The sequence below is a fragment of the Raphanus sativus genome, unplaced genomic scaffold (genome assembly GCF_000801105.2).
Source record: "Raphanus sativus cultivar WK10039 unplaced genomic scaffold, ASM80110v3 Scaffold1140, whole genome shotgun sequence".
NCBI classification, from domain to species: Eukaryota; Viridiplantae; Streptophyta; class Magnoliopsida; order Brassicales; family Brassicaceae; genus Raphanus; species Raphanus sativus.
Window position 1 is genome coordinate 1 of NW_026616454.1, and position 15,262 is coordinate 15,262.

At 38.7% G+C, this 15,262-nt stretch overlaps 1 protein-coding gene and 2 long non-coding RNA genes across 4 annotated transcripts; 2 read left to right on the top strand and 1 right to left on the bottom strand.

Moving 5' to 3' along the window:
• Window positions 1-3,259: 3,259 nt before the first annotated feature.
• On the bottom strand, window positions 3,260-5,333 carry LOC130503799 (uncharacterized; the record flags this gene model as incomplete). The annotated part of the gene is made up of 3 exons (XM_056998360.1): window positions 5,162-5,333; window positions 4,277-5,059; window positions 3,260-4,159 (listed from the first exon to the last, which is right to left on the bottom strand). Coding segments are annotated over exons 1-3 (1,855 nt in total), but the record flags the coding sequence as incomplete, so codon positions are not given.
• A 1,496-nt stretch (window positions 5,334-6,829) lies between these two features.
• LOC130503798 (uncharacterized) lies at window positions 6,830-8,331 on the top strand. Of its 2 annotated transcripts, XR_008941023.1 has the most exons (6): window positions 6,847-6,962; window positions 7,180-7,273; window positions 7,371-7,473; window positions 7,652-7,759; window positions 7,866-7,991; window positions 8,092-8,331. It is a non-coding gene; the product is annotated as an uncharacterized LOC130503798 (long non-coding RNA). The 2 variants fall into 2 exon arrangements; XR_008941022.1 differs by having other exon boundaries at window positions 6,830-6,962; window positions 7,371-7,759.
• A 1,075-nt stretch (window positions 8,332-9,406) lies between these two features.
• Window positions 9,407-10,313, top strand: LOC108835131 (uncharacterized). The gene is made up of 2 exons (XR_001946908.2): window positions 9,407-9,769; window positions 10,026-10,313. It is a non-coding gene; the product is annotated as an uncharacterized LOC108835131 (long non-coding RNA).
• Window positions 10,314-15,262: the final 4,949 nt, after the last annotated feature.

A 15,262-nucleotide genomic window follows, 5' to 3' on the forward strand; every position in this document is an offset into this window, starting at 1 on the left:
GATATGGATAGATCCTTGCAAGATCGAGGCAAAGACTCAAGATCTTCAAGGTAGTGGACTGATGGTTGATTCAAAGAGTTGCGGAAAGACTCCTTGACACTTTTAGATGACTAGATCGGATATGACACACCAACTTAGACACCTAGGTTGCTGATATACTACACACCAACAAGATCACTCAAGAACTCGTAAACAAGTTTAAGAGAGAACAAGGTTTTTGATTAAAAAGATGATTGCATAGAAAGAAGCTTGCGACAAGTTTAAATAGAGAGAAGACTTGAACAGACTCAAGTTCTCGAGATCATTAAAGGGAACACGCTCCCTTGGTAATCAAACAAAGACCAAAGACTAAAATTTAAAAGAGTTTGCAACACATAAGATAAGAAATAAAACTATAGATTAAAGATAACATAAGGTAGATATGTGGTTGGTCAAAGCATCCGAGATGCACCAAAGATACATCATCTAGGTGATATGAAAGTGAACTCATGGCCTCATTAAAAACCTTAGTTGGAAAACCCAGTGGGACAAAACCAACTAAGGGAAAAAGAGTACACACAAGCCACTTGCCTAGATGATGATCAGCTTGAAGGTTCAGCTTGAAGTGTGGTAAGTGTGTCTTGGTTGCTCAAGCTACGACCAAGACAATCTTCTTGCTTCCAAGATATCTTAAGTATGTTTCCAACAGCTTCATGGAGTCTTCTTGTCATTGCACGAGTCATGGGACCTTTGGGAATGATCAAGGCATCTCCATCTTCATCTTGCTTATCCTTGATCACCTCTTCTATATCTTTATCAAGTTGTTGGTCCATGATCACATCATCCCCTCCCTCTTGAAAAGGATTTGTCCTCAAATCTGGTTCATCTGCAATAAAAGGGATCAAGTCAGTAACATTGAAACTATTACTCACATCATACTTACCTTGGAGATCCAGCTTGTAAGCATTGTTGCTGATCTTCTTTGTGACCTCAAAAGGTCCATCTATTCTCGGCATGAGCTTGGACTTCCTTTGATTAGGAAACCTCTCTTTCCTTAGGTGAACCCATACTTGATCACCTACTTCAAAGATCATCTCTCGTTTGCCCTTATTAGCATGTTTAACATACTGCTTGGTTTTCTCTTCAATATTGCGCCTTGCTTGCTCATGAAGTTGTTTCACCATCTCTGCCTTCTTTTTGCCATCCATACTAATCCTTTCACACTCAGGTAAAGGTATTAAATCCAAAGGAGAGGTGGGATTGAACCCATAAACAATTTCAAAAGGAGAAAACTTAGAAGCAGAGTGCACAGCATGATTATATGCAAATTCACAATGAGGCAAACAGTCTTCCCATGATTTCAAGTTCTTCTTTATGAATGCACGCAAGAGTGTTCCTAAAGTTCTATTCACTACTTCAGTTTGACCATCAGTTTGCGGGTGACAAGTAGTAGAGAACAACAGTTTAGTGCCTAACTTAGACCAAAGTGTCTTCCAAAAGTAACTAAGAAACTTGGTGTCTCTATCAGATACTATAGTTCTAGGCATGCCATGCAAACGCACAATCTCTTTAAAGAACAAATTAGCAATATGCAATGCATCATCAGTTTTGTGACAAGCAATGAAGTGAGCCATTTTGGAGAACCTATCAACAACTACAAAGATTGAATCCTTTCCGGTTCTAGTCCTAGGTAATCCAACAATAAAATCCATAGAGATGTCATTCCAAGGATGATAAGGAATGGGTAAAGGAGTATACAAACCGTGAGCTTGGACTTTGGACTTAGCTTGTTTACAGGTTGCACATCTCTCACAGATTTTCTCCACATCCCTCTTCATGCGAGGCCAAAAGAAATGATCCTGCAAAACTTTAAGAGTCTTGGCAATACCAAAATGTCCCATAAGACTTCCTCCATGTGCTTCCCTAACAAACAAGTCTCTCAAAGAACAATTAGGCACACACAAACGATTATCATAAAAGAGAAACCCATCTTGTCTAAAATAATGACCAGCAGCAAACTTTTCACACGACTTGTATGCATCTTTAAACTCAGGATCAGTTTCATACATTTCTTTAAGTTGTTCAAAGCCTAGTAGCTTAGCATCAAGAGTGTTTAAGAGAACATACCTCCGAGACAGTGCATCAGCCACTATATTGTCCTTACCTTGTTTGTATTTGATCACATAAGGAAAGGTTTCTATGAACTCAACCCATCTCGCATGTCTCTTGCTTAGCTTGTTCTGTCCCTTAAGATATTTGAGAGACTCATGGTCCGTATGGATGACAAACTCCTTAGGCCACAGATAGTGTTGCCACGTTTGCAAGGCCCTCACCAAAGCATACAACTCCTTGTCATACGTTGCATAGTTGAGAGTTGCTCCTCCAAGCTTCTCACTGAAGTAGGCTATGGGTCTTTTATCCTGCATCAATACAGCACCAATTCCAATTCCTGAGGCATCACATTCTATTTCAAAGGTTTTAGAAAAATCAGGAAGCATAAGAAGAGGGGAGTGAGTAAGCTTCTCTTTAAGGATTTTGAATGAAGTTTCTTGTGCTTCTCCCCACTTGAATCCTACATCCTTTTTGATGATCTCGGTCAGGGAAGCTGCTATAGTGCTGAAATCCTTCACAAAGCGCCTATAGAAACCTGCTAGCCCATGAAAACTCCTCACTTCTCCCACTGTAGTTGGAGTTGGCCACTCTTGTATGGCTTTGATCTTCTCGGGATCAACCTTTACTCCATCTGCACTCACAATAAAGCCTAGGAAAACCAAGTTATCTGTGCAAAAGGTGCACTTCTTTTGATTAGCATAAAGCTTTTCTTTCCTCAAAACATTCAAAACAGACCTAAGATGTTCTATATGATCATCAAGACTCTTGCTATAGACTAGGATATCATCAAAGTACACTACAACAAAGATGCCTATGAATGATCTAAGCACATGATTCATCAACCTCATGAATGTACTAGGAGCGTTGGTTAATCCAAAAGGCATGACTAACCACTCATATAAACCATGCTTAGTTTTGAATGCAGTTTTCCACTCATCTCCCTCTTTCATCCTAATTTGATGATATCCACTCTTAAGATCTATCTTAGAAAATATGGTAGAACCATGCAATTCATCAAGCATATCATCAAGTCTAGGGATAGGGTGTCGATACTTCACTGTTATGTTGTTGATTGCTCTACAATCAACACACATGCGCCAGCTACCATCTTTCTTAGGCACAAGAAGCACTGGTACTGCACATGGACTCAAGCTCTCTCGGATATGACCCTTCTCCATCAGTTCCTCTACTTGTCTTTGCAATTCTCTAGTCTCTACTGGATTAGTTCTGTATGCAGGTCGGTTTGGTAGTGTGGAACCAGGTACAAAGTCTATCTGATGCTCAATCCCACGAACTGGAGGTAAACCATTAGAACTATCTTCTGGAAACACATCTGCATATTCCCGCAAAAGAGAAACTAGTTCACTCGGATGGTCCGGTGTATGATCAGTGGTGGTTAGCAAAGATTCTTTAAACACAAGCAACAAAATAGAGTTTTGAGAGTAGAGAATTCGTTTGACATCTCCCTGTTTGGCATAGAAGCTATGCTGCTTGTTGAGATCAGTTTCGAGTTCAATCTCTTTCTTTTTCTGTAGATGGAGTTGATCCTCTTGCACTTCTTTAGGGGTTAATGGCACCAGCACTGTCTTCTTACCTCTGAATTCAAACGAGTGCTTGTTGGTGAAGCCATCATGTATCACATGTCTATCAGATTGCCATGGTCGTCCGAGAAGAATATGGCTCGCTTCCATAGGTATCACATCACATAAGATCTCATCCTCATATCTCCCTATGGTTATAGGTACCACTACTTGATCAGAGACCCTCATCTCGCCCTGCTCATTAAGCCACTGCAGTCTATATGGTTTTGGATGCTTCTGAACTTGCAAACCCAACTTCTTGACCATAGTCTCACTAGCTACGTTGACACAGCTGCCTCCATCAATGATAAGACTACATACCTTCCCTTGAACCAAGCACCTAGTGTAGAACAAGTTCTCACGCTGCTCAATCTCATCTGCCTTAGTTTGAAGATTCAAAAGCCTTCTTGTTACTAACAACCTTCCCTTGACCGGTTCTTCTTCAAACTCTTCTTCAGTCTGCTCATGATCAGTATGTATCTTCTCATCTTGAGACATATACTCCCCGGTGTCAAGAAGAATCATCGTCTTCTTATTAGTACACTCATTGGCATAGTGTCCACGCCCTTGACACTTAAAGCACTTGACATCTCGGGTCTTGGAACCAGAGGCTCCTGTCTTTCCTTTGTCCTTGCTGTAGATGTTGCTAGGTTTGGTGTCATCTTTCTGATAAGGTTTACTCTCCTTCTGGTAGTTAGGCTTATCTTCCTTAGGACTTTGGAACCGAGTAATCCCATAGCTTCCACGTGAATGTCCCTTCCTCTTGAGCTGCTGCTCCACTAGAATGGCTTTATGCAACATCTCTTCTATTTCAACATAGTGTTGCATCTCCACCTTATCTTGTATTTCTCGGTTGAGCCCTCCAAGAAACCTTGACATAGTAGCTTCTCTATCTTCTGAAATACTGGCTCTCAACATTAACAGCTCCATATCTTGATAGTACTCCTCTACGGTCTTAGCTCCTTGAGTGAGTTTTCTTAGTCTCTGGTGAAGATCTCTGTGGTAGTGGCTCGGTACAAACCTCTTGCGCATAAGAGACTTCATCTCACTCCATGTTTCCACTGGATATTCTTGGTTAAGCCGCCTCATGGTAACCAGTTGATCCCACCAGCTCAGAGCATAGTCATAGAACTCAGTTGCAGCGAGTTGGATTCGTTGAGTGTTGGTATAGTTCTTACAATTGAAGACAATCTCAATTTTCTTCTCCCACTCCAAGTAGGCATCCGGATCAACCTTGCCATGAAAAGGAGGTATTTTGAGCTTAACTCCACCAAGCTCTTCTTTCTTAAGTCCCCTAACTTCATGATCACGCCTCTGCCTTCTACTCACTCTAGAAGAAGAAGAACCACTATGTTCAGATCGGCTGCGCTCATAGTAGTTGTCAGTCTCTTGTGATCCAGCATGTTCTCTACGGTCTCTCCTTGGTTCAGGATGATTCTGTTGACTCTGACCTCTTCTTTCTCTCCTTGACTCATTACTATGGCCCTGACCAGTAGCTTGTCTTAGCTCTTGTCTTATCTCATCACGAAGACCCGTGATGCTAGTCTTGATCATATCAGCCACAGTAGTGATTAGAGTTTGTTGTAACTGCTCGGTCATCTCCTCCCTTAGAAGTCTACTCTTCCTTACAAGTTCTGCTTCCTCATCTGACTCGTTCCCCATTGGTACCTGAGACAAAGAAACAATCAAAACAAGTAAGTTGTTCAAGAAAAATTTTAAAAGGAAACAACTTTGATTAAAAGGAAAACTTGTGATCTAAGGTAACACGATTTGAAAAGATCAATACTTGATAACTTCTATCACACGAAATCGAAACAGATCAAGATCAAATATGATGAAACTTCCTAGATCTATCAGGATTTGAATCAAACAACAACAATAGGTAATTAAACGATCAGATCTAGCGAAATAACTCAAAGATGAACACAGATCAATCGATGGATTCAAAAGAAGTCGAAGGGTTGAAATAAAAACAAAGAGAAATCGAGAACTTCCCTATCCAGAGTGCTCTGATACCACTTAATAAGATCCTAGGATGTATTCTCTGGATGATATGGATAGATCCTTGCAAGATCGAGGCAAAGACTCAAGATCTTCAAGGTAGTGGACTGATGGTTGATTCAAAGAGTTGCGGAAAGACTCCTTGACACTTTTAGATGACTAGATCGGATATGACACACCAACTTAGACACCTAGGGTTTTCTGGATACTACACACCAACAAGATCACTCAAGAACTCGTAAACAAGTTTAAGAGAGAAAAAGGTTTTTGATTCAAAAGATGATTCCATAGAAGGAAGCTTGCGACAAGTTTAAATAGAGAGAAGACTTGAACAGACTCAAGTTCTCGAGATCATTAAAGGGAACACGCTCCCTTGGTAATCAAACAAAGACCAAAGACTAAAATTTAAAAGAGTTTGCAACACATAAGATAAGAAATAAAACTATAGATTAAAGATAACATAAGGTAGATATGTGGTTGGTCCAAAGCATCCGAGATGCACCAAAGATACATCATCTAGGTGATATGAAAGTGAACTCATGGCCTCATTAAAAACCTTAGTTGGAAAACCCAGTGGGACAAAACCAACTAAGGGAATAAGAGTACACACAAGCCACTTGCCTAGATGATCACACTACAGGAAATGTGGATATTAATAGCATCAAATTATAGCGTTTTTGACATTTCTGCTATTATATACTAACACTGGCTTTTTAATAGCGTTTATAAATTTAAAACGTTATGTTTGGTATCGCGGGAAAATAAAAAATTTATCCGCGTTAATTTATTAAGTATAAGCGCCTTACCAATTCAGATAAAAAATTATAAAGCTATCGTAAATGTTAAATGTCCCAAATTTTATATATTCACCAATTCATGAAAACGTGTTGCCTCTTCTTCCTCTACTTGGCTATTATTCTCCAATTCTGTTTCTACTTCTCTGTTTCGTCATCATCACTTCTTCCTCTCCCTCTCTCACACTCTCTCTCAGCCTCCAAACACTCTTCCTCTCCTCTCCACCTCCTCGAATCATCCTCCTCCCGCTCCTCCGCACGTTTCCGTCGCCACCACCAAAAACGCCAGCAACATCAACTCCCCCTCCCTCTATCTTCCGGCAGCTACTACCTCCTCTCCCTCTCCGTCGGCTCCTCCTCCTCCGTCCCCCTTGCCGTCCTTTCACCTGCATCCTCTGCGAATCCAAACCCCCACCTTCCTCTCCTCCTCTGCCACCACCGTCCCCTGCTCCTCCCCTTCCTGCTCCGCCGCACACTCCTCCCTCCAATCCCAAAGGTCAGCCCTTCACGCCAAAAGTTTGACACTTTCGAGTTTTTTTCCATGTTCCAGAGCTTTGTTTGCTTGTGTAGAATCTGTGTTATCTGGCTGTTTAGGTTTGAGAAGAGTGATTAATCTGTTTATGATTCTGTTAAGTTTTAAGACAATTTTGAAATTAATATGAACTGTTTAAGATCTGAGTTTCGATTTGATCAGTTTCTGATAGTGTAATCAGGGAGCTGGGTGAAGTTGAGTACTTAGTGCTTGACGAAGCTGACCAGATGCTTGCTGTTGGGTTTGAGGAGGCTGTGGAGTCGATTCTTGAGTAGGTATAGAGATTCTTCCTTTTAAGATTGACCTTCCTTTTCTTTTTACGTGGAAGAGAAAGATGATAACTTCGTTATTTGTCTGGTAAAATGATTCAAGGCTAGGTTTGCTCATCTATGCACAGTCATGTATAAGATGCACCATCGCAGGGAAGGTTACCCATTTGGCTCTTTGGTGGATTTTGCACCTGATCGTATGGAGCGTAAGTCACTCAATCTTTCTTGTTTTTTTTTTCTTTTCAACTGCTAATAGCTCTGCATCTGCTTCTTTCTTTTTATGCTGCTGAGATTGCCTCGTTTTAATGAGTCACTAGTGGACCGATTGATTCATAAGTTTCCCATGGCTAAAAAAAATTGTATTGATTTGGGTTTTGTTAATAGGAGGGAACTAAAACTTGTTTTGGCACTGTCGCTTGGGTTGATGTCAAAGAGTATGAGGCTTTACAGCCAGATAAGATTGCTGTTGATGGTGGTGAGCATAACCTCAAGGTGCTTTGATTTCAAATCTCTTTCACTTGCTTTAGATTCTCCAAACATTCTTGTTCTTTGGTAAATTGAAGTAGGTTCGTACTTTTCCCTCTTTGACTTGTGATAGGAACTAAATTCCATCTTCTCAAAGCCGCTTAGGTAGCTACTGTCTACTGAATCTGAAGTAGACGATGCTGCAATCATCTCTGTAGATAGCAAAGGGATAGATATACGGGTTCGTCAAGGTGCTCAGGTAGAGTAAACAGTGTTGTTGGCTAGTTGATGTTAAACCTCTTCATGGTCATAAAGTGTTGCACTCAGCTTTTCTTTTCTGTGTGTTTTGGTTTTTGTAGTTCAACATACAAAGGCTAGCATGAAGTGTTGTCGTGAGAAGAGTTGGTGGTCGTGAGCTTGAACACAGAGGAGGCACGGCATTGTGGTAGTGGTGCTAGCTGCCTCTGCTCACCAGAGTGCCTTGTAGTGCAGCCATTTTCTTGATTCTCTCTCTCTCCACCAAGTCATCATCTCCTTTTGTGTCTGTGTTCTAAACAATATGTATTGACTTTGTATGTTATAAAACTCATCGTTGAGTTTGTCTTTTGTTCCAAACTCTGTTTTTAAACACTTAAAACTATTGTTAACATAAGTTATAAATAAAAAATAATATATAAATCATTTAAAATATTGTCTAGTGTAAAACTATATACTTAATTCAAATTTTCAAAATCATAATTATATACCCTAAACTCTATTTCATAAACCATGATTCTAAAAAAAAATCTAAACCCTAAACATACCCTAAAAGGATCAAAATTATAATTTGAGTTTTGATAAAAGTGAATTATATTTATTAATGATTTTATTAGAGTGAGTTATATTTATTAATGATTTTAAAAGCACTAATTAATAAGTAAATAAATAAAAACTTTTTACTTTAATATGATAAAAAGAATCTTAAGTTCTAGACCCTAAACATACCCTAAACCTTAACTACATATCTCAAACCCTATATCTTGAATTTCATTTTATACATAAATCTTCTACTTTAAACATTTTAATCCAAGTTGCTCAAAAAAACATTTTAATCCAAACACTCAAATATCATACATAAATATTTAACTTAAACATTATAATACAAACCCTACATATACCCCTAACCTTGCTTATAATTCCAAACCCTACATATACCCCTAACCTTACTTATAATTCCAAACCCTATATCATTCCAAACTCTATACAAGAATTATTAATCATAACATTTTAAATTTAGAACACTTATTTCATACTAAATGATGAAACTATACAAACTATAAAATTTAAATAAATGAGTATAATCATAATATAACTTCAATCTCTAAACTTCTAACCACATTCTTCATATTGATCTATATCATAAACATTAAATCTAAATTTTAAATATTTTAGTCAATCACACAATTTTAAAATTTAAATAAAAAATACTGATAAAATACAGATTAAAAGTTTTAAATTATGCTATCAAATTATTTTAAATTTAAATAATTTTACAACAATTATAAAGAAAAAAAGAAGATAATATTTACTTTTTTTCTGAGCCATTGATTGATTTTTCAATCAGAGGTCCACAATCATTCTTGTACCTATCCTCGTCCTCTTTTCCTATTGGTTACTTTGTTTTTGGCATGGATTGCACCCTTGGATGATATTGAATCATCGTTTCAGATTAATTGTTCTTTTATTATTTTTTTATTGTTTTGGTGAGATCTACGACACAGAGAACAAAAGCGAGAGAGAGGAGATGGAGTTCGTAGAGGAGAAGAAGAGTAAAAGGAGACCACTACAATCTCATCTTCTCCATCTCTTAAAATCCTCTGCAGAAAACTCCTTTTCTCAATCCATCTATCCTCATCATCATTGTCTCTCAGTCCCCATCTCACCTTACTCTCAAACCACCGCTACAATCCCTCTCGCCGCTTCTCTCTCCGTGCCCAGAACGAAAACGTAGCAGACTAAAGGGGGAAGTCTCAGCCTTTCTTTGCCATGGACCTCCCCGTAGAAGCGCTCTCTCTCTCTCTCTCTCTCTCTCTCTCTCTCTGATTTTGTTTTGATTTTGGTACATGAAGTGGGTTGTGAGCAGAGTTGGTTTGATTGTTTTGTCTCTGAAGTTTAATCATTTACTAGAGTGATTAGGATGTGGAAAAATATTTCAACTTTGATTAAGAAAAGCTATGTGAGTTTCTTGCTTTGCTCCTAGCTTTCATTGCAATCTGATGCGTAAGGTCTTCTTTTGTTTTGATATTTTCTGCAGTTAATCTGAACAGGCTGCCAAGTCCCAAGCCGAGGAAGCTCAAGCCATGGAAGAAAGCTAGTCGGAGATGGCAGAGATCGCAGAGAAAGCTGGCGGCAGTGGTGGTGTAGGTGAAGCCGAACAAGAAGAAGAAGAGAAGAAAGAGACCTAGAAATTTTATTAGGTTTTGTTAAATTTTTTGGTTTATTAAGGTTGGTTAATTAGGTTTTGGTTCTTTTTTTTGGTTTGATGTATAAACTGATTTTATTGTAAAGAAATTTAAATTAATGAATAAATTTTAAATTTAAATTATTTCTCTATTTAACTATATTTGGTTGATTTAATTTTTTATTATTGTTTTAATCATTTAAATAATTTTGTTTTATAATATGATTAATTGATTTTATTATAAAAATTCAGATTAAATATTATGTTTTTAAATAAAATAATTCACTATTATAAATACTAACAATTGCAAACACAAAAACGCTATTGTTGTACACTTAATTATAGCACAACGGAAAACCGCTATTAAAAGGGTCAGATCTTTTATAACGGGCGATGTCAGAGCGTCCAAGGAAACGCTATTAAAGAGAAATCATAGCGGTTTCCGTCCGCTATTACTACCCACATTTCCTGTAGTGTGATGATCAGCTTGAAGGTTCAGCTTGAAGTGTGGTAAGTGTGTCTTGGTTGCTCAAGCTACGACCAAGACAATCTTCTTGCTTCCAAGATATCTTAAGTATGTTTCCAACAGCTTCATGGAGTCTTCTTGTCATTGCACGAGTCATGGGACCTTTGGGAATGATCAAGGCATCTCCATCTTCATCTTGCTTATCCTTGATCATCTCTTCTATATCTTTATCAAGTTGTTGGTCCATGATCACATCACACAGGAGTTGTGAGTAAGAAGATATCCCACTTTATATCAAGATGATTCCAGATTAGCCTGTTCGGACATATGGCAATATCTTCATGATTCTTATCAAACCAGGATGAACCACGATCTAAGAAGCTTTATTTGGAACCACTAATCAGTGGAAAATAACCAGGAATTTCAATAAATCTCATTAAGTGTTGTGAGCAAGAAGATATCCACCTTCTATCCAGATGATTCTAGATTTGCCTGTTCGGACATATGCCATTATCTTCATGATTCTTATCAAACCAGGATGAACCACGATCTAAGAAGCTTTATTTGGAACCACTAATCAGTGGAGAATAACCAGGAAGTTGAATAAATCTCATAGGAGTTGTGAGTAAGAAGATATCCCACATTCTATCCAGATGATTCCAGATTAGCCTGTTCGGACATATGGCAATATCTTCATGATTCTTATCCAACCAGGATGAACCACGATCTAAGAAGCTTTATTTGGAACCACTAATCAGTGGAGAATAACCAGGAAGTTGAATAAATCTTATAGGAGTTGTGAGTAAGAAGATATCCCACTTTCTATCCAGATGATTCCAGATTAGCCTTTTCGGACATATGGCAATATCTTCATGATTCTTATCAAACCAGGATGAACCACGATCTAAGAAACTTTATTTGGAACCACTAATCAGTGGAGAATAACCAGGAAGTTCAATAAATCTCATAAGTGTTGTGAGCAAGAAGATATCCCACCTTCTATCCAGATGATTCTAGATTGGCCTGTTCGGACATATGCCATTATCTTCATGATTCTTATCAAACCAGGATGAACCACGATCTAAGAAGCTTTATTTAGAACCACTAATCAGTGGAGAATAACCAGGAAGTTGAATAAATCTCATAGGAGTTGTGAGTCAGGAGATATCCCACTTTCTATCCAGATGATTCCAGATTAGCCTGTTCGGACATATGGCAATATCTTCATGATTCTTATCAAACCAGGATGAACCACGATCTAAGAAGCTTTATTTGGAACCACAAATCAGTGGAGAATAACCAGGAAGTTGAATAAATCTCATAGGAGTTGTGAGTAAGAAGATATCCCACTTTCTATCCAGATGATTCCAGATTAGCCTGTTCGGACATATGGCAATATCTTCATGATTCTTATCAACCAGGATGAACCACGATCTAAGAAGCTTTATTTGGAACCACTAATCAGTGGAGAATAACCAGGAAGTTGAATAAATCTCATAAGTGTTGTGAGCAAGAAGATATCCCACCTTCTATCCAGATGATTCCAGATTAGCCTGTTCGGACATATGCCATTATCTTCATGATTCTTATCAAACCAGGATGAACCACGATCTAAGAAGCTTTATTTGGAACCACTAATAATACGATCCTAGGATGATTTCTCTGGATGATATGGATAGATCCTTGCAAGATCGAATCAAGGACTCAAGATCTTCAAGGCAGTGGAATGGTGATGAATCAAAGAGTTGCGGAATGGCTCCTTGACACGGTTTAGTTGGCTAGATTGGATATGACACACCTCCTTAGACAACTAGAGATTGCTGGATATTACTCACCAACAGAACTCAAGAACTCGCAAAGACAAGTCAGAGAGAACAAGGGTTTTTAGATAAAAGATTGGATGATCTTATTAGACTACGAGACACACACATATATAGTGAGATCCTTGTACATGCACAAGGTCTCGGAAACAACAAGAGTCATTAAGGAACAGGCTCCTCTTTGACTTGTGTAACGAAATAAAAAAACATAGTCTAAAAATAACATAAGGTACTTATGTGGTTCGAGAGTATCATACTAGGTGATTTGATTAGCAAGACAAGGCCTCGTTAAAAACCTATCTTAGCAAAACCCAATGGGACAAAAACTAAGACAGGAAAAGAGCACACTTCTCTTGCTAGCCTAGATGAAACTCAGCTTGATGGTGAGATAGCTTGGATGGTGATAAGGGTGTCTTGAAGTATCAAGCTTCCTCCAAGACATTCATCTTGATTCAGAGACTTCCTAAGTAAACCTCCAATGGCTTCTTTGAGCTTCTTAACTCTAGCACGAGTCATTGGTCCTTCTGAAACTTCTAAGGCATCCTCTTGAGCTGGTTGATCCTTAGTCTCATCTTCTCCATCATCTATCTTCCATGATCATATTATCCCCTCCCTCTTGAAAAGGATTTGTCCTCAAATCTGGTTCATCTTCAGATTCTGCCTCAGATTGCTCACGTTCAGTGTGGACCATCTCATCCTGAGACAAATACTCTCCAGTGTCTAGAAGAATCATGGTTTTCTTGTTAGTACACTCGTTGGCATAGTGTCCACGCCCTTGACAATTAAAGCACTTAACATCCCGAGACTTCGAACCGGTAGCTACTGCTTTTCCTTTATCTTTGTCAAAGATGCTGCTAGGCTTAGTGTCATCCTTCTGATACGGCTTGCTCTCCTTCTGGTGACTAGGCTTCTCTTCCCTTGAATGCTGAAACTTGCTAGTACCATAGCTAGAACGAGAGTAGCTCTTTCTTTTGAGTTGTTGTTCCACCAAGATAGCTTTGTGTAGCATCTCCTCTAGCTCAACGTAATGCTGCATCTCCACTCTATCTTGTATCTCATGGTTGAGTCCTCCAAGAAACCTTGACATGGTAGCTTCTCTATCTTCTGAGACACTCGCTCTTTGCATCAACAACTCCATCTCTTGATAGTATTCCTCCACGGTTTTGGAGCCTTGTATCAGTTTTCGTAGCCTCTGGTGCAAATCACGATGGTAGTGGCTAGGTACAAACCTCTTGCGCATCAAAGACTTCATCTCTTGCCAAGAGTCAACAGGATACTCTTGATTGACACGTCTAGCAGTCACTAGCTGATCCCACCAACTCAAAGCATAGTCATAAAACTCAGTAGTGGCAATTTGGATCCTTTGAGCGTTTGTGTAGTGTTGACAATTGAAGACAATCTCAATCTTCTTCTCCCACTCCAAGTAAGCATCAGGATCAACCTTGCCATGGAAAGGAGGGATCTTGATCTTAAGACCAGTATACTCATCTCTATGATACCTTCTTCCCACGTGATCTCTCCTAGGTCTCCTACGACTGTCTCTAGAAGAGGATCTTCTTCGCTCATAGTAGTTATCAGTTTCTTGCGAACCATCATGCTCTCGTTGGCGTTGTGGAGATTGCTCTTCTCTTTCAGCTTCACGGCTATGTCCTTGACCAGTTGCTTGTCTAATCTCCCTTCTAAGCTCTTCCATGTTGTCTTTTATCATAGATGACATGTTTTCCAACATGGTTTTGTTCAACTGAGCAGTCATGGCTTCCATCAGCATTTTGTTTCTTCTCATCAAGTCCGCTTCTTCATCAGTCTCGTTCCCCATGGTACCTGATTCAATCAAACACTTAAACAAATAAGTAGTTCAATAGAAACGAAATCAAACAAAGAAAAATGATGAAAACTTGCAGAACAAACAACAGATTTATGATCACGATTTCTTCAAACACAAGCAATTGATCGATTCAAATTCAAATATGATAAAAATTCTTAGATCTAACAGGATCCGATTCAGATTAATGAAAACAAGTGATAGAATGATCAGATCAAGTGATAAACTTAAACAAAAACACAGATCTATCGATGAGTTGAAAAGAAGCCGAAGAGTTCAAATCAAAAATCAAAGAGAGATCGAGAACTTCCCTATCCAGAGTGCTCTGATACCACTTGACAGGATCCTATGAAGGCTCTGGAACAGATGGGATAATCCTTGCAGAAACGAATCAAAAGACTCAAGTTTCTCAAGGCATGTGGATTGATTGATGATTCAAAGAGTTGCGGAAAAGACTCCTTGACACTTTTAGATGGCTAGATTGGATATGACACACCTCCTTAGACACCTAGGGCTGCTGGATATTACACACCAACAAGAGAATTGCTCAGAGAGAATTCACAAATAAGAACACAAGTTTTTGACTGAAAAGATGATTATCTTATTACTCAATTTCGTGCCTAATATATAGGAGAGATGGCTGTACATGCACAGCATCTCGAAAACATAAGAAAGGAGTAAAACAAAGGCTCCTCTCGAAAATACAACAAAGACCAACTTAAAGACTAAATGTTTTCGAAAACAAAGACTTAAAAACATAGCTTAATATATAACATAATGTCTTCATGTGGACAGACCAAGATCAATCATCTAGGAGATAGGAGAAGTAGACTTGTGGCCTCGTTAAAAACCTTCCTTTGGAAAACCCAGTGGGACAAAACCAAAGGTTAGGAAAAGAGCACACACAAGCTACTTGCCTAGATGATGATCAGCTCTAAGGTGGAGTAGCTTGAATGATGGTTAAGGTGTCTTGGATGATCAA